Source organism: Myotis nattereri (assembly GCF_964212035.1).
Source record: "Myotis nattereri genome assembly, chromosome: 9".
NCBI lineage: Eukaryota > Metazoa > Chordata > Mammalia > Chiroptera > Vespertilionidae > Myotis > Myotis nattereri.
The window spans coordinates 4,870,725-4,894,738 of NC_138084.1; the positions used below are offsets into that span (position 1 = coordinate 4,870,725).

Here is a 24,014-nt window from a genome sequence, read left to right on the forward strand (position 1 = left end):
CATTTTAGAAAGTTCTATGCTTTTCTTAGTCTTAAATTGAAAAAACTTTTATTGGAAAGAGGCGAAACAGGACAAGCCAGCAAGAGGACTCAGGGAGTTTGGGGCTCTCATTCCCCATGACTTGAGTGTCACAAGCAGAGGACACTTCCCACGGCTGCACTGGAAGGCTCACTGGCTGCTCTTTCTGAAGAAATACCGGAACGGGAAGAGAGAGCTGCAAGGAAGAAAGCAGAACAGCTTGAGACTCCAGCGGTCCCTTCTCTTCTCCCAGGTCGCATCAGGGCTCCCTTAGCCAGGGCATTTTTGCTCTGGGGAACCACGGAGTGAAAATTCAAGTCTGGAACAGCATTTGAAAAGGTACCCAAATTAGATTATACTCAGGCAGGGGAAATAAAGAATTGCAGTGGGATGGCTGAGCTCTAGCTAGACAAAGGGATTTGCTAACTCTCTGAAGACTCTGAAGACACAGCCTAGATTCAGAGGGGAGAATGGAAGCGTTTTGGTAACCAAATCATCTAGAAGAGCCAAGTACAACGAGAAGCAGGATTTATGGAACCAGGCCCAATGCAGGCCCATCGGGTGGGGTGTGTAAACATGAACAGGATGCCGTTTGTATTAAATTCACAATTAGTGGCCTTGTGCTCAATCTCATTTTCATCATCTATCCTGGACAAACAGATTCTGCAGGTAATCTGCTGTATTTCCTACTCTATTTTCCCTGAGAGACCCAATGAGACAGACTCTGGAGCTACTTCACCCTGGGTCTCAGTTTGATGGCAGGAGAGAAGTCTGTCTTACCTCAAAAACCCAAAGAAGCCACTGGTCCCCAGGTCTGTGGGTCCTGCAGGTGGAGGCGGATTGCTTTGCTGCAATGGTGGGGTAATCTCCCCCGCTAGGCTGTCCTCCCACCTAGAACCTGCAAGGAAAACACTCAGGCAGGGAAAGTGTTAGTCCGGAAGCTACTTTCATATGAGCAGAAGGCAGGACACCCTCAGCATGAGCCAAGGGCAGCCTCACACCAGGATTTCTTAAAGCCAGATGCATTATTTGTTCTGACTTTCCCAAATTCATCCCAGCCCAGTAAGATGCTACTCTGACCTTGGAGTTATTTTCAAAGTCAGGCCTCTGAGATTTTTACACTATTTAAGTCGCAGCCACCTACCATGGCTGGTGTCTTCACATGGAATGACAACTTGCTGAAGAACTCACTTGCTTACATTCCTGTATCTGTGATAACTGCAGCCCATACCGAGTCCCCATGCTGGGAAGACCAGCGAGTTAGAAGGGAAACACATCAACATGCATCCCCAGCCTTGCTGAGCATCCGCTGCACCTTCAATATTAACACTAGCCCTAACCGGTTTGGGTCAGTGGATAGAGCGTCGGCCTGCGGACTCAAGGGTCCCAGGTTCGATCCCTTGGTTGTGGGCACATACCCAGTAGGGAGTGTGCAGGAGGCAACTGATCGATGTTTCTTTCTCATCGATGTTTCTAACTCTATCTCTCTCCCTTCCTCTCTGTAAAAAATCAATAAAATATATTTTAAAAAAGTATTAACACTAATGCCCCGAAGGGAAGAGAAGTAACAGCTTCCCAGAGGTCATTCTCCAGTAAGACAAAAAAGTCACACATCCTTTCTAACTTCTTTGTAAAACTTATCACCCCGCATGGAAATGTGAGAGATTGGGAGCATCAGTTTCACTACCAAAAGCAGGGGAAGGACATGCATTGCCTCCCTTCGCTTCTCTAGGGAGCTGGGAGAGGGGTGGCTTCTGTTCCTCAAGGGCAAGCCCCGAGACTGGAGGGTGGCCAACAGGCACCTCCATGGAAGCAAGACACACCGCCACCGAGCGTGCCCAGACTGAGAGCTCTGTGCTGTTCTGCTCATCAGAAAACTAAAGGGGACAGGATGAGTATTTAAGGAGAATAAATGCACTTCCCAGAACCTACCCTGTTCCTGGACTTCAGTGCCATCAAATGCTGGAGTCTCCTGACATTTCTGCTGGGTGTTTCTTTCCATGTTCTGATACAAAGAGGACCAAAAAAAGTTTTAAACTTTACTCTTATACAGCTTGGGGTCTGAATGCTATTTGTTGGTGAATTGATTTCACATCAGTGCTGGGGGCCTGGCTTCTGACTGCTCAGGCAGGTTCTATATTTCCTTCGGTATGATGTCCTTTCCCCATTTCAGCTTCCTAACTACTGTCCTTCTAAAATAACAATTTAAGAGCTGAAAATAAACCGAGCTGGGTTTAATTTATTATTCGGTATTACTGAGTGCCAACTATTAATAATGGCAGAATACCAAGGCTTCAGAAATCTGGAGGACCTTAACTTTCCTGTGGAGAAAAGTATAATCTATGTGGTAAACTGACACACAGACTAAGTCTTATAAGGCGGTGTGATAAGACTACCCCATGCGTCTACATGGAGTGCTGTGGTTGATGAGGACATGAAGAGAGCAGGTGGCAGCTAGTCAAGGAAGACCTCACAGGGAAGTGCTACTTGAGTGGAGCCTTGACGGATGAGTGGGATTTTGTCATAATGGGGGTAAATGGGGGTTAGGAGGTGGTCAGAGAGAGCAGGCCGTTCCGTGATATACAAAGACACAGTGCCATTGGTACTAGTAAGTACGATCAGCATGGCTAGAGCTGGGCAGGGGACATACCACAGCATAAGCAATCAGCCCACTACAGCACAATCTCATGATTTCTCCTTGTGCTTTCCCTTTATAGACCTTCCTTTTGACATCCTACAACCTAGTTCCAAACCCACATTTCCAGTAGACAACCTGAGCGCCAGAAACTTGGATCATGTTTTCTTTGGGAATCTCTACCAACTGACCACTCCCCTCACCAGGGGTAACAAAGGGAATGAATGGGTTTGCCCTTCCTTCCCATTTTCCCCCAAACACCTTTTATGGAACTTGAGGGCCTGACTACCAAGCAGTGCTGGTGAAGAATTCTACAGCAAGAGCTGCATGCTATCCAAGTAGGTCTGGGAGGCAGAAGCATGGCAAGCGACTAGGGAAGTTAGAATATAGCCCCCATCCTAAGCATAAGCTGATGATTCTGATATGAGCTTTTCCATAAACCATCAAATTCCAGGCTACATGGACAGCCACTTAAGTCATCTATATATACAAAAGCCTAAGCAACCGTTAGGACCCAATGACCAGTTGACCAGCCGCTATGAGTTGCACTGACCACCAGGGGGCAGACACTCAATGCAGGAGCTGCCCCCTGGTGGTCAGTGAACTCCCATAGCCAACCTCCTGTGCCCCCTGCCACCAGCCACCATAGGCCTCTATTGCTGGCCAGGCCAAGAGACCCCACCTGTGCATGAATTCGTGCACTGGGCCTCTAGTATTCCTATAAAAATGAAAGGAAAGTCTGGGAAGGAAAAAGACATCTCTTACCTCTTCTACACAGGGTTGATATGGAATTCAGAGGGCCCAGCTCTGATTTCTAGCTTGAACGGATGATTCTTACAATTTTAATGAAACTGTGGTTTGGGGCTTCAATCCTAATGCACTGACCCTAATGAAAGCATCTAGTAAGGTTGGTAGTGGGAACCAGAAGGGCAAAGGCCCTAGGGCAGAGGTAAAGCCTTCTTCTGAACCAGGGGAACTTCCCCTCACAAGATAATTGAGCTTTTCTGTTCTCTTGAAATCTTGAGAGAGGTCTTCTTAGGCAAATGTCAAGAGAGGGAAAAACATTATGGCCCGAAATAAGACTGAGGGTATCATCTGGGACATCCAATGGGACACAATACTCTGAAAACGAAGCACAAGGTTGCTTCTGTATGTTCAGGGTCAGATCTGCTTAGAAGTGCAATTCAAGCAGAGATGGCAAAAACAAAACAAAACAACCAACACACATGGCAATGTGTTTTACCTCTGGACCATAATTCTGTTCTCCCCCATTTATTTTTTTTAATTAAAATTTTTTTTTATTGATTTCAAAAAAGGGAGAGGGAGATAGAAACATCAATGATGAGAGAGAATCATGGATCAGCTGCCTCCTGCACGCCCCACAATGGGGATTGAGCCCACAACCTGGGCATGTGCCCTGATCAGGAATTGAACCGTGACCTCCTGGTTCATAGGTCGACGCTCAACCACTGAGCCATACCATCTGGGCTCTCCCCCATTTTTTATCCTTCCAATCTCTGGATCTCTAAGTCTTGGAACTGGGGTAACAAAAGGAATGAATGAGTCTTCCCTTCTCCCCAAAACACCTTTTATGGAACAGAGACCTTATTCAGATGTGTTGTATTCTTTTAAGCTTTCCCCACATAGGCTCTCAATGTGTTCAGACGTGTATAATCCACACTGCGATCTTACACCCTAACTTCCCCCAAAGGGGAGAGAAAATATTAAGCATTGGACCATAGGAGCAAATTCAATTTTTTACAGTTCAAGTCACTTACACTGAGAGTCACTGTGATCACTTTAATTTAGGAGAAATCCTCTCTCTGGGAACAGGGTCTACAATGGAGACTGTCTTTGGGCTTTGAGTCAAAGTCAATAAACATGTTCCTTTTGGGTTTCTTTCTTGCTCAGAGTTTTTTCTAAACTCAGTATCAGGTTGAAACGGTAATTATGTTGAATAAGAAACTGTGAGTACTGTTCTTGAAGGAGATGATTTGTCAAACTAAGAATAGGAAGGTAGAAGGGAGACGGTGAAGGGAATGTTCCTTAAACAGTAATTATCTTGGTTGTATAAAGCATCTTTGTTCGCCAAAGCTTCGTGTACTCCTACTGTACTTCTTCAGTTCTTCTTCCCTCTCTAAAGGATGGGAGGAGAGAAGGGGGCAACCATCTACCGAAAATCACTGCAGGACCAGTTGGCCATGGCACAGGAGGCCCTGTAGCTCACACCTGCCCACACAGGTAGAGGTCTGAGTCCCAAAGGGTACATTCTTCCTCCAAATATATGATAAACTAAAAGAAACCAAAGTTTACATGTTTTGGTGCGCCCCCACATCTCACACAATGCCTTGCAAACAGGAGAGAGAGAATCATTTAGGAATGAAAATCATTTTACTTTTCTACTTAAAAATGCTTTAGGGAATTCCTGTCATCTTGAAGGCAGCCTTAAGGCCTTTCATGATCCAGCCAGTGCTGACTCTCCAGTAACACCTCCCAGCACCACACTTGCTCCAAGCTCCAGGGGCACTGGCTTGGAGTCACCAAATGCACTGTACTCTCTCCTCTTGGCCTTAATTCTTTGAGCTACTCTGAGCTACTATAGGAATCCTCCTTCACATCCACCTAATCTGGGTGAGGTTATCCTTTGTGGTGCCTTTATTCCTGCACATAGCATATCTATCAGTAATGGTCTGCCTCGCTTACACTGTTGGCATTTTTAGGTGAGATTGTGATATCCTTAGTACCTGGCACATAGTAGACTAACTAAAAGTTTGCTGAATGGATGCAAAAATGTTTGCTGATTAACTGATCATATCATGGAGTCCTGGGAAGGTAAGGGCGATGAGTTAAGAGTGTTTGGATATTTAAGGTCAGAGCTACTTTGGAGAGAGAGAGAAGAAAAAGCCATTAAATAACAGCTATTTTGAAAGAAAAGGAAAAGAAAAAGGGTACTATTTTAGAGACTACTACAGAAAAGCCCTGAAATGGAGGCATAGCAGAATTACGAATACCTAAGTGGGGAACAGACATCACAAATGAAATGAAATACTATTGGGGCCAACCCATCACTGCTCTAATTAAGTTCTCTCTTACTAGTGTCCTGTGCTTATGCCTAGCTTGTCTGTAAAAACTAGATGTTCCTAGACTCAGGCCCCAATGTAGAAGGCAAAAAGGTTTCTAAAAAGAAAATCCTTTATCGGATCCTACCTCAGTTCAACAGACCTCTTTTCTTATTTCAGCTGTAAGTATAAGAAGCAGCTTTTTAAGCTGAAAAGAGAAGGATTCACCGATGTGTACAGTGTTATGCAGCCACTTTTGAGACAGGCTGTGGCAAGGATAGAATGGTTGAATGTTGTTCCGCAGATGGTGAAACCTGAGAATGAGTTCGGTCAACTCAGTCTGTGTTAAGGACGGAGATGTGCTGGTAACAGGAATCCTGACTCGATTGTAACAGAGCAGGAACAGTCAGGAGCTTGGAAGCCTCCACTGTAGTGCTTACCCTGCTGGTTTCCATGAGGAACTTCTTTCTGCTGGGACCTTGGCTGGAAGTCCTCATCGTGGCCCTGAGGTGGGAAAAAGCCCAGGAAATGTTACTGGCAGCAGCAACATCACCACATTCAAGCAAACGTGGCTCAAATGAATATTTCAGCAGGTTGGCTATTTTTATACCACTCTGGCCTGCAGAATAAATTGTGTGGCCAATTTCTCTTTGGGTGCTGCTTTAACTCACAGTAGAATCCCAATTTGAGACATGTAGGGATCTAGTGGTTGAGAAAAGGTAAATGGACTGACAGCAGGTATCAGACTTTGAAATACCTGATCGTGCATCAAAACCCAGAGAAAGGGAAGATATGAAGCTTCAGTTCCACAGAAAATTCAGTCAAATGGAGAGACACAAAGCTTCACACCTCCAAGTACCCTCACATTCCACCTGGCTGGGAAAGGAGTTTCCCACTCTTCTCTGCCTGTGCACCAGGAGGGTGGAGAAGTCAGCTCCCTCGTGGTCTACCGTCACTGCTCCTGTATGTCTTGGGGACCCCACCGTCCCAGGAAAAAAGCTGCTGCTCCCTATGAACCTGGGTTGAAAGCACTTTGTGCTGTGGAGCAAACCACACCTAAGATTATTCCAGCAGCTTTCTCTGGGTGCTAATAAGAATGACTGAATTGTTTTACTGACTCATTTTGTCCCTCACAGAGAATCAAAAAAAGAAAATAAGCAGCCTCCTCAATAGCAACTTCAACATGTTAGCAATGTGCTCAATATTCCACCTAATATCACATATCGCAGCACCTCACCCAACAACTGGTACCCTTATACACATTTATATTTTAGACTGGACTATCTTTTTTTTTTATAGAAATTTTCTGAAAATCTGTTTTTTTGAAATGTATTTTTATTTATTTCAGAGAGGGAGTGGAACAGAAACATCAATGATGAGAATCACTGATCGGTTGTCCGCCGCATGTCCCCTACTGGCGATTGAGCCCACTACCTGGGCATGTGCCCTGACCAGGAATCAAACTGTGACCTCCTAGTTCATAGGTTGACACTCAACCACTGAGCCACGCTGGCCGGGCTAGACTGGACTATCCTTTTTTTTTTTTTTTTAATGTATTTTTATTGATTTCAGAGAGGGAGGAGAGAGAGAAACATCAATGATGCGAGAAATTCATTGATCGGCTGTCTCCTGCGCCCCCACACTAGGGACTGAACCTGTAACCCAGGCATGTGCCCTTGACTGGAATTGAACCCAGGACCCTTCAGTCTGTAGGCCAACGTGCTATCCACTGAGCCAAACCAGCTAGGGCTGGACTATCTTTTAAGGTATATTTCTAAAAGCTTACTGCTCACTAGGTAAAATAGAATTACATTTTATTTGTTCTATGTTCTTGTATAATATCCTGGGACTTTTTAAGTCTTGCGCCTTCTTACTATGTTTTCTGGTAGTAAGTTCTCATTGAATATGTATTAGACACAACTGTATAGATCTGATTGCATTTCTTCTCAGCCTTGGTCTTAATGAACAGAAGAATCCTACTTTGCTGAGGAAGGGGTTGTGTTCAAATTACACTGCAAATATTAACTGGCTTCCTTTCCTTAGTCCAGAGGTTGCCAACCTTTCGGACCTCACGGACCACCGGTTGGCATCCGCTGCCTTAGTCCACCCACTGGAACAGGCAGATACCAATGAAGCCCTGAGAGAGAAAGTGACTCACGTAAGGTCAAGAACAATCAACAGCAACAGCTGACCTAACCAGGATGCAGGATTTCAACTCTCTCCCATCACCACTGACCTGTCCAGCCCTGGTCTGCTGGGAGAGACAGACAATTCCATGCGCTTTCGTTTCTTCTTCATGACTCTTGCTGCCTTCCTCTCAGCAGGGACCTTCAGAGAGGAACCAGAGGCCTGTGATTCCTCCTACTTGAGAGTTGCTCACAGTTCATGAGGGCACAATGAACTCCCCATCTTTAAGTTGCCAAAGGCAACTTTGTCAACGTTGCAAAGTAAAGGTAGACATTCTGTTAGGGACAATCTTAGAAAGTTAGCCACGGGGGAAAGATGACCTCACGTATCCAATTCTGACTGGACCTGGGCAGCAACAAGGGAAAACAGAAAGAGACCAGAGCAGGATTTTTTTTTCTCCCCCAAGAACCAATTCAAAAAATATATTTTTATTGATTTCAGAGAACAAGGGAAAGGGAGAGAGAGAAAGAAACATCAATGATGAGAACATCATTGATCGGCTGCCTCCTGCATGTCCCCCATTGGGGACGAAGCCCACTACCCAGGCATGTGACCAGGAATGGAAACATGATCTCTGGTTCATAGGTTGATGCTCAACCACTGAGCCACACCGGCTGGACTAGAGCAGGATTTTTTTTTGGATTTTCAACAACATGAAACAATAAAGGCAATTTTTACTTTCTATACAAAAGGCAAACTTACCAATCCAAGGGGACTGTCATCTATTCGTTTCCCTGTAACAGGAAATTTAAATGTTACAATGGGTCAAGACACTGATTCACCTGGATTTCTGGCTACCATTTGCTTCTCAGAACTGGTCCTAGCCTAGACCAAACCTCCGTGTATTCTCTTTCCCCTTCTGCCTGGTCCCACCTATCCTAGAAATACAGTCTTCAAAAATCTCTTCCTCCTCTATTTTAGAACTATTATAATTTATAAGCTGAAAATTCAGAGTTTGATTCACACTATATTTAACAATATGCCACTTAAAAAGGGGCCCCAACTCTGAAACAAAAGGTGGAACTTCAGGCACCAGTGACAAATTAATTGGGGAGATATTTTGAGGCAAGGCCTTTGTATGCTTTTCCAAATCAAACTTGCAGGTGTCTACTTGTCCCATTATAAGTAAAAATAGTAATGACTCAGATTAAAAAGTAGGAGATACTACTAAGTTGAAAGTTACTGAAACCTCTAAAATGGAATAAAGTATTCATATAATAGGTTCCTTCACTGACTGATTACTGTCAGACTGTGTACTTACTTTCCAACCTCCAATATTTATATATTTTATGGTTTTAACAACTCAATGAGATAGGTACTATTATTATTATTCACCATTTCAGAAAGATTAAGAAATTTATCTATAAATTAATTTTAAAAAACATATCCTTGGGTGAGGATTTATTTTTTAAAAAAAGGAAATTTGTCGAAGGTCACTCAGATTAAGTGGCAAGGCCACCAGGATTTGAACTAGGCAGTCTGGGTTGGAGCACATGCTCCTGACTTCTACACTGGGTGGTATGTATTGGGGCCCAATCTGACTGACCATTTTGCCATATTCAGCTTACACTACTAACCATGCACGTTCAACTTTCCCCTTTTTCTTCTCCACCACCCACACTGCCATCATTCTACTTACCAGTTGACAGGTTTTCATTAAACCATTTCAGCTCTACGTACAGTGTCAAAACAAATGGATAGGGGATCAACAGGATTTCGCCATGTTTGAATTTCAAGTGGGACACTCTCTCCCATTTGCTTTTATCTGGGAAATGGTGCTAAGGAATGAGGAAAGTCAATACGAATCCCTGAGTACTATTTTAGGGATGACTTTTTCTCCTTTCCGTGACCTACCTTCTAAACTGTCTATGGGTTTATTGCTTCAATTTGAATCTACAATGTGAATTGTAGCTCATTCCCATCCAGAAATGAAAGGATACAGGGAAATACAACAAAGTGTTGCGTAGCAAATGGCTGCAGACTGTCCAAATTTCCTAGGACCACACGAATAGAATCCTGAAAAATGATAAGCTTTTAATTAATTTAATACTCAAAAACTCTGAGATAGACACTTCTATTATCCCCATTTTATAGATGAGGAAACAGACAAAAAGAGGTAAAATGACTTTCTGAATAACAAGGTTACATAACTAGTAATGGTGAAGCCAAGATATGAATCCAGGCAGTGGGGTTCCAGAGCTTACACTCTTAACAATTAGGCTATACTGCCTATCAATAAATATTTCCTAAATGAATGAAAGAGAATGATAACATCTGCCTCAAAACAAGTGAGAGCAAAAGAGAACATATAAAAAGTACTTTGAAAACGCTAATCCTATATAATAAAAGGGTAATATGCAAATAGACTGAACAGCAGAACAATTGAACAACCAATCAAAGCGTAATATGCTAATGATATGCTAAGGCTGCTCAACCGCTCACTATGATGTGCACTGACCACCAGGGGGTAGATGCTCCAACCAGTAGGTTAGCTTGCTGCTGGGGTACAGCTGATCAGGACTGAGGGAGATGGGCCAGACACATCCTGGAGCCCTCCTGCAGTCCCTCCCTGGCCCAGTCGTGCACTGGTGGGTCCCTCAGCCTGGCCTGTGCCCTCTTGCAATCTGGGACCCCTCGGGGGATGTCGGAGAGCCAGTTTCAGACTGATCCCACAGGCCACTCCCTTTGGGAGGGTGCCAGATGCAGGGCTCATGGCTGGCGAGTGCTGCTGTGGCAGCGTGAGCCTCTCCCGATCAGGACTGCTTGGGTGCAAGCCCAGGGCAGGCACAGTGAAGCCAGGATGAGTGGGAGCAGCAGGTAGGAGCTGCAGGTGGCATTGGACTGCTGGTTTCAGCCTGATCCCTGCAGGCTACCCAGAGGGACCCCACCTGTACACAAATTCATGCACCGGGCCTCTAGTATGATTACAAATAGACATAAATGCTCTCTAGCTACCATTTATTGAGCTACTATGTGACAGGCATTGCACATATCTATTTCTAATCCTTGCCACAATCTTGAAAATAAACATTATTTATCAACCTCACTGACAGGTAAGGAAACAGATTCAGAGAAGGTAGGTCACTTGCCCAAAATCAGGCTGTGAGGCAAAACTGGAATTCAAATCCAGGTTTGACTGGCTCTAAAGTCTATGCTCTCTCCACTTTACTATTCTTCCTTGAGCTCTTCTCTGCCCTGTTAACTGAAGCAAAGTGAAATAAATTCTGCTCTACTCACAATTAAAATAAGCAAAAAACTGCCATCGTCCTATATTGCTATTTATAACAATGTCTCTGAGGTTCTGCAAGATCCTAATGTAACTTCCAACACTTAGCCAAAGAGCCACAAGTATCTTTAAGGCTATGACTCAAATTTTTTGTTTCATTGAGTATTGTGTTTGTGTATTTAATTATATTTGAATTCTTTGAAATGTGGCACATATGTCTTCATAAACCACAATAGTCATAAATCACTGAGTTGGGAAGTTAGAAGAAAATAAATTACTTTAAAATTCTTAGTTTATCAATGAGGCAATCAAGACAGAGAGAGAAATGATTTGCTGAGGGTCACACAGCTAATTAGTGGCTCAGCCAGGACTGGAATCCAGAACCAGTTCCCAGAGCTCTAACCTCTTGCCCAGTGCTTTTACCAATTTATAACAGTGTCCACCTGCTTAGTCTTCCTGTGGGAAAACCTGAAGCTAAAGGAGCTTTAGGAAAAGGAATGAAAATGAAGTGGGAATAAAGCAATGGAAAATGTTTCCAATTAAAATGAAGACACAGCAGCCTTGTCTCTGTATTTACAATTGAACTTCCTGGACGTCAAGTACCAGGCAGTGGTTGGGATGGTGAGGTTTCCCAGAGCCCGGGAAGGCGGTGGTCCTTCCATTTCTCCGGAAGCTTTCTCTATGCCAGCTGCCACAAAAGAGAGCTGCCCATGGCTGGGAGCTCTGGTTGAAATAAAACTCTCAGCCTCAAAAGTGCTGACATTTCAACTAGGAAAACTGAGAAAGGATACAGGCTTTAATTACCCAGGAAAAAACAGTAAAATTTCTTTGCAGAGGAAATGTGGCAGGGAGAAGCCAAGTAATCAAGTGGAGGTTGTGACTCAGTTGGTGACAAATAATTAAAATTTGGACATGGACACATTGTTGGCTTAAAGAACTTTCCCAGAAATTGTCAGCCTCTTTCCCTACCTCCAGCTCCTGGACGATGACTTCCTTATTTTCTATATCTTCCCCTCTAGAAAGTAAGAAAACCAGAGATAAGCCAGGGAAAGTTCTGGAGACAATAGACAGGAGAGCAAAAATGACACTTCCACTGAGCTAAAGAAACATGACAATTGTGTGTGCTGACCCAGTGCTCATGAGAGGAAGTGATCACCTAGGAGGTGTGGTCTGAGAATTAGTACAAGGCTATACACCAAAATATCTTCTCCACTAACTTGCCAAGACCTGAAATTCTCACTGTGAAAGTTACTAATCTGTTAGGCCATTTGTACTCATGTGTAGGCAGATGACCCCCAGGGGTTCTCAAGACCCTTTCAAGGGGTCTCCAAAGGCAAACATCACTTCATAATAATATTAAAATTTACATGCCTTTTTCACTGTGCTAACATTTGTAATCTTTAGTGCAAAAACAATGGTGAGCAAAATTGCTGGTGTCTTAGCATAAATCAAGCCAGTTGCACTTAACCATACTAGCAGTTGTAATAATCATTATTGCCACACAGGAAAAAAAAATCTAGTTTAATTTAATATCCCTGAGAAAGCAATGAAAATGTAATAATTTGTTAAAATCTCAACCCTTGATCACATGTCTTTTTAATATTATGTGATAAAGACGGAAGCATGCATAAAGCACTTCTGCCTACAGAAATATCAGAGGTGTCTGAAGCAAAAGCACTTGTGCAAGTAAGCTGAAAACTGAACTAGCTGCTCTTTTCATGGAACAGTATTTTATTCGAATGATCAGTTGACACAACTATGGCTGTTATTCAGACTTGGTAATATGACATTTTCTCAAAAATGAACAGTGAGCTTATAAACTCAAGTATTTGTGGTCAAATGACAACTGATAGTATTTGTTGTCAATGATAAATTTTGGGATTTGAAGCAAAAATTTGCACTTTGGAAAACTTCTGTCCACCACTCTGAGGTTGGCAGGTTCCAAGTACTTTAAACATTTTTCTGATGAGACTGGTAGTAATATTAAATATGACTTTTTAAAATATATTTTTATTGATTTTAGAGAGGAAGTGAGGAGAGATAGAAACATCAATGATGAGAGACAATCATTGGCTGCCTCATGCACAACCCACACTGGGGATAGAGTCCACAACCTGGGCATGTGCCCTGACCAGGAATGGAACTGTGACCTCCTGTTCATAGGTCGATGCTCAACCACTGAGCCATGCCAGCTAGGCAAATATAATTTTGATATTATATAGGCACATCTCGTTTCACTATGCTTTGTTTTATTGTGCTCTACAGATGTTGCCTTTTTTGAAAATTCAAGGCAAAACTCTACCTGCAAATATAACATGGCTCACTTTATTGTGGTGATCTGGACACAAATCACAGTATCTCCGAGGTATGCCTGTATAATGAAATGTGTTGACGTTTGGATGATTTGCATAAGTCAGTGAACCTTTCCAAATGACCAATGAAACACATTATTTTACAAATCATTCTAGGTAAAAGACTCATTCAAAGAACAAGAATGACCAATGAATTTTAATGTAACAGTTTAAAAAGTCCCATTTATTTATTGCTTTTTATATGTGCCCTGACCCGGGATCAAATCCACAACCTTGGCATATCAGGACAACGCTCTAACCAACTGAGCTATCCTGTCCCACACTGGGGATCCAACCCGCAACCTGGGCATGTGTCATGACCGGAAATCAAATCATGACCTTCCGGTTCATAGGTCGATGCTCAACTACCAAGCCATGCCGGCTGGCCGGCAAGCCGCGCTATATGCTTAACTTTTTGAGGAATTGCTAAACTGTTTTCCAAAATGGCTATACCATTTTATTTCCACCAGCTATATATGAGGATTCCAATTTCTCCACATCCTTGGCAACAATTGTAATTTTCCTTTTTTAAATTTTTTAATTATAACCCTGGCTGATGTGGCTCACTTTGTTGAACACCACGCCATCCCATGTACTGAAAGGTAACCGAATTGATGTATCTCTCCTTCTCCCTTCTTCTCACTCTAAAATCAATAAAAACGTACTTTTAAAAAAATATTTTTTTTTTATTGATCTCGGAGAGGAAGAGGGGAGAGATAGAAACATCAATGATGAGAATCATTGGATTGACTGCCTCCTGCACGCCCCCTACTGGGGATTGAGCCCACAACCCAGGAATGTTCCTTTGACTGGAATAGAACCCAGAACCCTTCAGTCTGCAGGCCAAGGCTCTACCCATTGAGCCAAACCAGCCAGGGCAATAAAAACATACTTTTAAAAAATTATAGCCATTCTAGTAAGTGTGAAGTGGTATTTAAATCTGGTTTTAATTTGCATTTCCCTCGAGAGTAATGATAACAGAAATCTTTTCATGTGCTTATGGGTCACTTGTATATTTTCTTTGGAGAAATATCTATTCAAAGTTCTTTGCTCTCTTTTTAATTGGATTGTTCATCTATCTGTTGTGGGTGGTAGTTCTTTATATATTCTGGACACAGGATTTTATTTATTCTTTAGATTTTACAGAGGGAGGAAGTGAGAAAGAGAGAAACACGGATGTGAAAAAGATTCATCGATTAGTTGCCTCCTATATGTGTCCCAACAGATCAAACCAGCAACCTAGCTATGTGCCCTGACCAGGAATTGAACCCGTGACCTTCCAGTGCATGGGGAGATGCTCCAACTGAGCCATACTGGCCAGGGCCTGGATATATAATTTGCAAATATTTTCTCCCATCTGTGGGTTGCCTTTTCACTGTTGATGTTCTTTGGTGCAATTTTTTTTAAAATTTAGTAAGTCTCATTTATCTCATTTACTTTGTTGCCTAGGTGTTGTATTTAATAAACCATTGTCAAATCTAAAATCATATTGATTTGCTCTTATTTTTTCGTCTAAGCGTTTTATAGTTTTACCTCTTAAATTTAGGTCTTTGACCCATTTTTAGTTAACTTTTGCATATTGGATAAAATAAAGGTCTAAGTTCATTCTTCTGCATGTGGACATCAAGCCTTCTCAGACAATTTGTTAAAGAGACTATTCTTCCCCCTTTGAATGGTCCTGGCTTTCTATTAGCAAATAACTTGACCATTGATGTAAGGGTTTATTTCTTGGCTCTCAATTCTATTCTGTTGTCTGGATATCTGTTCCTATGTCAGTGCCACATTTTTTTTTTTAATATATTTTATTGATTTTTTACAGAGAGGAAGGGAGAGAGATAGAGAGTTAGAAACATCGATGAGAGAGAAACATCGATCAGCTGCCTCCTGCACATCTCCTACTGGGGATGTGCCCGCAACCCAGGTACATGCCCTTGACCGGAATCGAACCTGGGACCTTTCAGTCCGCAGGCCGACGCTCTATCCGCTAAGCCAAACCGGTTTCGGCCACATTTTTTTTTTTTTATTATTACTTGTAGCTCTATAGTAAGTTGTTTTTTTTTAAAATATATTTTATTGATTTTTTACAGAGAGGAAGGGAGAGAGATAGAAACATCGATAAGAGAGAAACATTGATCAGCCACCTCCTGCACATCTCCTACCAGGGATATGCCCGCAACCAAGGTACATGCCCTTGACCGGAATCGAACCTGGGACCTTTCAGTCCGCAGGCCGACGCTCTATCCACTGAGCCAAACCGGTTTCGGCTATAGTAAGTTTTTAAATTGGGAAATGTGCCCTAGCTGATTTGGCTCAGTGGATAGAGTCAGCCTGTGAACTGAAGGGTCCTGGGTTCAATTCCAGGCAAGGGCACATGCCTGGGTTGCAGGCTCGATCCCCAGCAGGGGGCGTGCAGGAGGCAGCCGAACAATGATTCTCCCTCATCACTGATTGATGTTTCTAACTCTCTCTCCCTCCCCCTTCCTCTCTGAAATCAATAAAAAATATTTTTAAATAAATAAATAAATTGGGAAATGTGAGTCCTCCAACTTTACTATTTTTCAAGATTGTTTTGGCTATTTGAGATCCGTTGAAATTCCACATGAATTTTAGAATGGGCTTTCCATTTCTTAAAAAAAAAAAAGCCATTGAGATTTTGATAAGGATTTCACTGAATCTGTAGATTGCTTTGAGTACTGTTTTCATCTTAACTATATATTAAGTCTAATCCATGAACACAAGATTTTATTTATTTGGGTTTCCAATTTATTTCAGGTGTTGTTGTTTTTTTGTAGCTTTTAGTGTTCAAGTCTTACATCTCCTTGGTTAAGTTTACTGCTAATTATATTTTTCTTTCTGAATGCTATTGTAAATGGGATAATTTTCTTAATTTTCTTTTCAGATGGTCTGTTGCTAGTGTATACAAGTAAAACTGATTTTTGCATGGTTTTGTATCCTGCAACTTTGCTGAATTCATTGATTAGCTGCAAGTCTTTTATGTGGATTCTTCAGGGTTTTCTACATATAAGATCATATTGTCTGCAAATGGAGATAGTTTCACTCCTTCCTTTCCAATTTGCATGCATTTTATATTTTTGACTAATTGCTCTAACTAGAACTTTAGTACTATCCTAGCTAATAAAAGAGAAACACGGTAATTGGCGTACAACCGCTACCCTTCCCATTGGCTAATCAGGGTGATATGCAAATTAACTGCCAGCCAAGATGGCGGCCGGCAGCCAGGCAGCTTGAAACTAACATGAGGCTTGCTTGCTTCAGTGACGGAGGACTGCAACGTTCCCCACCTGCCTTGCCGGCCTCTGAGACTGCAGTTTAAGAAACACAGTAACATATAGAAGCTAAACAAAACCCCAGAAACCTGCTTTCAGCGAGCCTGGGATCTCAAAGCTAGAGTTGATACAGAGTTTCGATTATAGAACTGAAACAAACCCGATACCTGCTTTCAGGAGCGGAGGCCTAAGAGCTGGAGCCTCAGGGCTAAAGGTGACCCAAAATAAAAAAAATAAAAAAAAAAAAGGAGCAGTTGGGAGCTTCAGTCCCAACCTGAAAACAGCCCTCAGCCCCTCACCCAGACTGGCCAGGCACCCCAGTGGGGACCCCCACCCTGAAGAGTGTGTGACCAGCTGCAAACAGCCATCATCCCCTCATCCAGGCTGGCCAGGCACCCCAGTGGGGACCCCCACCCTGATCCAGGACACCCTTCAGGGCAAACCAGCCAGCCCCCACTCATGCACCAGGCCTCTATTCTATATAGTAAAAGGGTAATATGCCTCCCAGCACCGGGATCAGCGTGACTGGGGGCAGCGTCCAAACCTCCTGATCACCCTGCGGCTCTGTGTGTGACAGGGGGCGGGGCTACAACCTCCCTATCTGCCCTGCTCTGTTCCTGACAGGAAGGCGCCCCAACCCCCTGATCGGCCCTGTTCTGTGCCTGATGGGGGGAGCTCCCTAAACCCCTGATCGCCCTGCGACTCTGTGTGTGACAGGGTGCGGCGCCCCAACTCCCCCACCCCACGGGCCCTGTTCTGTGTGTGACGGGGTAGAGCCATAACCTCCCCATCAGCCCTGCCCTGAGTGTGAGAGTGGCGGCGCCCCAACCCCCTGATCGGCCCTGCTCTGTGGGTGATAGAGGGTGACGCCCCAACCCCCCCCCCAAGGGCCCTGCTCTGTGTGTGATGGGGTACAGCCATAACCTCCCCATCGGCCCTGCCCTGAGTGTGACAGTGGCGGTGCCCCACCCCCCTGATCTGCCCTGCTGTGTGTGTGACAGGGGGCGGTGCCCCAACTCCCCTATCAACCCTACTCTGTGAGTGACAGGGGGGAGCTCCCCAACCCCCTGATCGACCCTGCTCTGTGCGTGACAGGGGGGAGCTCCCCAACCCCGATTGACCCTGCTCTGTGCGTGACAGGGGGCAGCGCCCCAACCCCCCAATCGGCCCTACCCTGAGCGTGACTGAGGGTGGCATCGCAACCTCCCAATCTGCCCTGCTCTGTGCATGACAGGGGGCGGCGCCCCAACTCCCCAATCGGCCCTGCTCTGAGCCCGACCAGGGGCTGCACCTAGGGATTAGGCCTGCCCTCTGCAACCCAGGAGCAGGCCTAAGCCAGCAGGTCGTTATCTCCCGAGGGGTCCCAGACTGCGAGAGGGCACAGGCCGGGCTGAGGGACCCCCTCCTCCCCGCGGAGTGCACAAGTTTTTGTGCACCGGGCCTCTAGTATTGAATAAAATGGTGAAAGTGGGCATCCTTGACTTATTTCTGATCTTAAGGGAAAAGCTTTAAGTATGAAGAGTATTTGACTATGATGTTAGATGTGAGTTTTTCATATATGGCCTTTATCATGTTGAAGAAGTTCACCTCTATCCCTAGTTTATTGTTTGTATCACGAAAAGGTGCTTTTTCTGCATCAATTGAGATGATCATATGGTTTTCCCTCCTTCAGTATATTAATGTGGGGTGTGTGTGTTTACATCCTATCTAATAAAAGAGAAACATGGTAATTGGCGTATGACTGCTACCCTTCCCACTGGCTAATCAGCGATGTATGCAAATTAACTGCCAGCCAAGATGGCGGCCGGCAGCCAGGCAGCTTGAAACTAACATGAGGCTTGCTTGCTTCAGTGACGGAGGAAACCAACGCTCCCCGCCTGCTTTGCCGGGCTCTGAGCCTGCAGTTTAAGAAACATTGTAATGAATATAGAAGCTAAACAAAACCCCAGAAACCTGCTTTCAGTGAGGCCGGGATCTTAGAGCTGGAGTTATACAGTGTTTCGATTACAGAACCGAAACAAACCCGATACCTTCTTTCAGCAGCAGAAGCCTCAGAGCTGGAGCCAGAGCTAAAGCTGGCCCAGAATAAAAAAGAAAAAGAAAAAAAGGAGCAGTTGGGAGCTTCAGTCCCAACCTGAAAACAGCCCTCAGCCCCTCACCGAGACTGGCCAGGCACCCCAGTGGGGACCCCCACCCTGAAGGGGGTGTGACCAGCTGCAAATAGCCATCATCCCCTCACCCAGGCTGGCCAGGCACCCAGTGCGGACCCCCACCCTGATCCAGGACACCCTTCAGGTCAAACCAGCCAGCCCCACTCATGCACCAGGCCTCTATCCTATATAGTAAAAGGGTAATATGCCTCCCAGCACCGGGATCAGCGGAGCCGAGAGGCCTCCTGGCACCGGGATCAGCGTGACAGGGGGCAGCGCCCAAACCCCCTGATCGCCCTGCGGCTCTGTGTGTGACGGGGGTGGGGCCACAACCTCCCTATCCGCCCTGCTCTGTTCGTGACAGGGGAAGGCGCCCCAACCCCCTGATCAGCCCTGCTCTGTGCCTGATAGGGGGGAGCTCTCCAACCCCCTGATCACCCTGCGGCTGTGTGTGTGACAGGGTGCGGCACCTCAACCCCCTGATCAGCCCTGCTGTGTGTGACAGGGTGCGGTGCCCCAACCCCCCCCCCACCACCACCACGGGCCCTGCTCTGTGTGTGATGGGGTAGAGCCATAACCGCCCCATCGGCCCTGCCCTGAGTGTGAGAGTGGCGGCGCCCCAACCACCTGATCGGCCCTGCTCTGTGGGTGATAGAGGGCGGCGCCCCAATCCCCCCCCCCACGGGCCCTGCTCTGTGTGTGATGGGGTACAGCCATAACCTCCCCATCGGCCCTGCCCTGAGTGTGACAGTGGCGGCGTCCCAACCCCCTGATTTGCCCTGCCCTGAGTGTGACGGGGGCGGTGCCCCAACTCCCCTATCGGCCCTACTCTGTGAGTGACAGGGGGGAGCTCCTCAACCCTCTGATCAGCCCTGCTCAGTGCATGACAAGGTACAGAGCCCCAACCCCCCTGATGGGCCCTGCTCTGTGCATGACAGGGTATGGAGCCCCAACCCCCCTGATGGGCCCTGCTCTGTGCGTGACAGGGGGTGGTGCTGCAACCTCCCCATCGACCCCTGACTTGAGTGTGACAGGTGGCGGTGCCCCAACCGCCCAATCGGCCCTACCCTGAGCATGACTGAGGGTGGCATCGCAACCTCCCAATCTGCCCTGCTCTGTGCATGACAGGGGAAGGCACCCCAACTCCCCAATCGGCCCTGCTCTGAGCCCGACCAGGGGCTGCACCTAGGGATTGGGCCTGCCCTCTGCCACCCGGGAGCAGGCCTAAGCCAGCAGGTCGTTATCTCCCGAGGGGTCCCAGACTGTGAGAGGGCATAGGCTTGGCTAAGGGATACCCCCTACCCCCCGAGTGCACAAATTTTTGTGCACCGGGCCTCTAGTATATATATATTTGAGAATATGTTTATTAAAGCTGGGGACAGTGAAACAAGGAAGGAGTTGGAAGAAGCAACAGGAAAGAGCTAGGCAGGGCTGCTTTGGCTCATTGGAAAGTTAGAGGATAGAAGAAACAACAGGAGAGAGCTAGGCAGGGCTACTTTGGCTCTCTAGAAATATTATAGACAAAAAATGAGCCTAGGCAGGGCTGCTTTGGCTCACTGGAAAGTCAGAGAAAAGGAGGCCTTGGAGACAGGTTCAAGGGGTTAGCCTGGGCTCTAGCCCATTTGGCTCATGGACCAAAGGGTCCTGGGTTTGATTTCGGTCAAGGGCAGATACCTGGGTTGCAGGCTCCTCCCCAGCCCAGGTACTGGTCAGGGCACGTGCAAGAGGCAACCAATCAATGTTTCTCTCATATTGATGTTTCTCTCTGTCTTTGCCTCTCTCTTCCACTCTCTCTAAAAATCAATGAAAAAATATCGAGTATTAAAAAAAGGGGGGGTGGGGCAGTTAGCCCGGGATGAGCTGCCACTGTCTATTGCTTCCCTGGTTGCAAGTCTTGTGGGGACTCTTATAGAGTTTAGAAAATGCAAGTCTGAGAGGGAAGAAAGGCATGGGCATACTCTCGGGAGGGAGAGTAGCCTTATGTGGCATATTATAGTGATGGGTTTTTGTATGTTGAACCATCCTTATATTCTGGAACAAATCCCAGGAATGTAAACAATGTCAACCTTCTCATTAATTTTTTAAATATATTTTTATTGGTTTCAGAGAGGAAGGGAGAGGGAGAGACAGAAACATCAATGATGAGAGGGAATCATTGATTGGCTGCCTCCTGTATGTTGGACCGAGCCTGCAATCCAGGAATGTGCCCTCGACTGGAATTGAACCTAGGACCTTTCAGTCCGCAGGCGGACACACTATCCACTGAGCCAAACTGGCTAGGGCTCTCATTAATTTTTTAAAAGGTATAGTTATTTTAGCCTGGCTGGTATGGCTCAGTGCTTGAACATCACTGTTCAATTCCTGATCTGGGCACATGCTGGGATTGCGGACTCAATCTCCAGTAGGGGGCGTGCAGGAGGCAGCCAATCAATGATTCCCTCTCATCAAGGATGTTTCTATCTCTCTCTCCCTCTCACTTCCTCTCTGAAATCAATTTTAAAAAAAAATTTATTTTAATGATAGTTATTTTAAATAAAATGTTATTTGTTAACATTTAAGGATATAAGGCCCCACTTGGTTAGAGCATTGTCCCATATGCCAAGGTTGCAGGTTCAATCGCCGGTCAGGGCACACAGAGAAAGCAACCAATGAATGCATAAATATGTAGAACAACGAATCAATGTTCCTCTTTCTCTCTCTCTCCTTCAATTCCTCTCTCTCTAAATCAATTTTTAAAAGTTAATGACATATATTTTCAAAGTAGTACATATGTTATTTTAACTTTAATTTACATATAAGTTTTGACAGTTATAACCCACATAATCAAAAACTTTGAGATACTCAATAATTTTAAGAGTGCAAAGGGGTCCTGAGATAAAAATTTGAGAATCATTGCCCCAAAGGTATGCCATCACTAATTTAGGAATTTACATGAGTAGTAACATATGGAATATAAAATACCTGGGAAAGATTTACAACGTGCTTCTTCAGCCAGTCTCCTGGACTGGGTGAAGGCAAAGAAGGGATTATCTGTGAGAAAATGCACTAACCGGTTTACAAAGGCTACCCCCTCCTAGCTTTAAATTTACCTGATGCTGTCACCATATCTGATTTTGAATTTATATACACTGGATCCTGAATGAAGAAATCTTGTCTCTGGAAACGGGTAGGTGAAGGGTCTTAAACTCATTGCTTCCAAACAATAGCCTAAATAAAACAGAAATGTTAGAGAATTATTAAAAAGCTGAAGATGGGAAAGAGAGCCTGCTCAATCTGTAGCATTCTTTATGAGCAAAATGTTCAATCCTTAGCACCACTGCCTATGTCCCAGACTCAGTTCTGATAGTCATGACCTAGACCAGCAATCCCAGTCTGCGGACCATTGGTGGCCCGTGAAGTCCAAAAGGTTGGCGACTGCTGGTTTAAGGAAACCTTTGGAGCAGCAGTCACCAACCGGTGGTCTGCGAGGTCCAAAAGGTTGGTGACCACTAACCTAGACCATTATCCTAGCTGCATGGGGAGGATACACGGTGTTTTGGGATGATCTCTATACTTGAAGTCAAAAGTCCTGAACAAGTTTTCACATTTACCTTACAACTTTGTGCACTTCTCTTCCATAAGACTAAAACTAACATCCGATGACTCACCAGGTTTTTGTTAGAATTAAGTATCTATCTTCAAATATTTCTTGAATTTATTCTCTGCCCCTGTCCTCACTTTCTCTAGGCCAATGTGAACAGGGCTCAAGCGAAATAATGAAACAATCCTAATGATATACCAGTAAGTGGCAAAATTAGGAAGACCTCTGCTATTAATTTTACATGCAGTTAAGAGAGGAGCACACCCCCCTGCCACAGCCAGTGCAGCAAATAAGGACGTACACCAACGTTTCCCAATGGTGCTGAGGAATGCCTCACCTTCCCTCCCTCTCAATCACTCTTCCTCTTCACTTGTGAGACTGCACTGTGCCACAAGTGTCTACTATCCTCCTAGCACTCACTTGTTTCAGTTTTCCTAGTCCAGAATCTCTGTCCACTTAAGATCCTCTACGGTGCCCTAACTGGTTTGGCTCAGTGGATAGAGCGTCGGCCTGTGGACTGAAGGGTTCCAGGTTCGATTCCAGTCAAGGGCATATACCTTGGTTGCGGGCACATCCTCCGTAAGGAGTGTGCAGGAGGCAGCTGAATTGATGTCTCTCTCATCCATGTTTCTAACTCTCTCTCTCCCTTTCTCTCTGTAAAAAAATCAATAAAATATATATATATTTTAAAAAATCCTTTATGGGAAACTCAGGAAAGAGAAGAGATGGAAAAAGGATGGCATGTCTCTTTTCCTCCAAAAGGCAATTGGTATGTGCTCAGAGCTGGGAATCGAGCACACTGTGATGTTCTAGAAAGTCACTACCATTTTTCTGAGCCTCTTTTTTCTTTATAGAGATAATAAACCCTGCACTTTTTGTCTCTTCATATAGAAGTTGAAATAAGAAATAATGAGAGTAAGAGGTCCATTGTTGAAGTTTAAAGCTACCTTTATACAATGCAAGGTATTGATTTCAGAGGAAGCAGAGATAAGGTAGAGAGAACAGGCACAAAGTAAGAACAATTTAGGTTTAAATCTCAGCTCCAATGTCAGTACTTAGCTTCTCTGGCCTTTGGTTTTCTTATCCTGTCTAATAAAAGAGTAATATGCAAATTGACCATCACTTCAACACACAAGATGGCTGCCCCCATGTGGACACAAGATGGTCGGCAGGGGAGGGCAGTTGGGAGGAACCAGGCCTGAAAGGGAGGGCAGTTAGGGGCAACCAGGCCTGTAGGGGAGGACAGCTAGGGGTGACCCAGCTGGCAAGGGAGGGAAATTAGGGGTGACCAGGCCAATAGGGGAGGGCAGTTAGGGGCAATCAGGCCAGCAGGGGAGCAGTTAGGCGTCGATCAGCTGACAGGGGAGTGGTTAGGTACAATCAGGCAGGCAAGCAAGCGAGTGGTTGGGAGCCAGCAGTCCTGGATTGTGAGAGGGGTCCCAGATTGGAGAGGGTGCAGGCTGGGCTGAGGGACACATACCCTGTGCACAAAATTCGTGCATGGGGCCTCTAGTTTATACA

The 24,014-nt window shown here is 45.0% G+C and overlaps 1 protein-coding gene across 1 annotated transcript in view; it reads right to left on the reverse strand.

Moving 5' to 3' along the window:
* Window positions 1-27: 27 nt before the first annotated feature.
* The window catches only part of MAJIN (membrane anchored junction protein), a 28,520-nt gene continuing 4,533 nt past the window's right edge, over window positions 28-24,014 (reverse strand). The window contains exons 2-11 of the mRNA XM_081099427.1: window positions 22,003-22,120; window positions 12,095-12,140; window positions 9,840-9,915; window positions 9,539-9,664; window positions 8,602-8,633; window positions 7,949-8,040; window positions 6,153-6,216; window positions 1,951-2,023; window positions 799-916; window positions 28-214 (exon numbers count right to left, since the gene is read on the reverse strand). Coding sequence (XP_080955553.1) covers window positions 169-214; window positions 799-916; window positions 1,951-2,023; window positions 6,153-6,216; window positions 7,949-8,040; window positions 8,602-8,633; window positions 9,539-9,664; window positions 9,840-9,915; window positions 12,095-12,140; window positions 22,003-22,103 — 774 coding nt within the window. The 5' untranslated portion in view covers window positions 22,104-22,120 and the 3' untranslated portion in view covers window positions 28-168. The remainder of the gene's footprint in view (window positions 215-798; window positions 917-1,950; window positions 2,024-6,152; window positions 6,217-7,948; window positions 8,041-8,601; window positions 8,634-9,538; window positions 9,665-9,839; window positions 9,916-12,094; window positions 12,141-22,002; window positions 22,121-24,014) is intronic.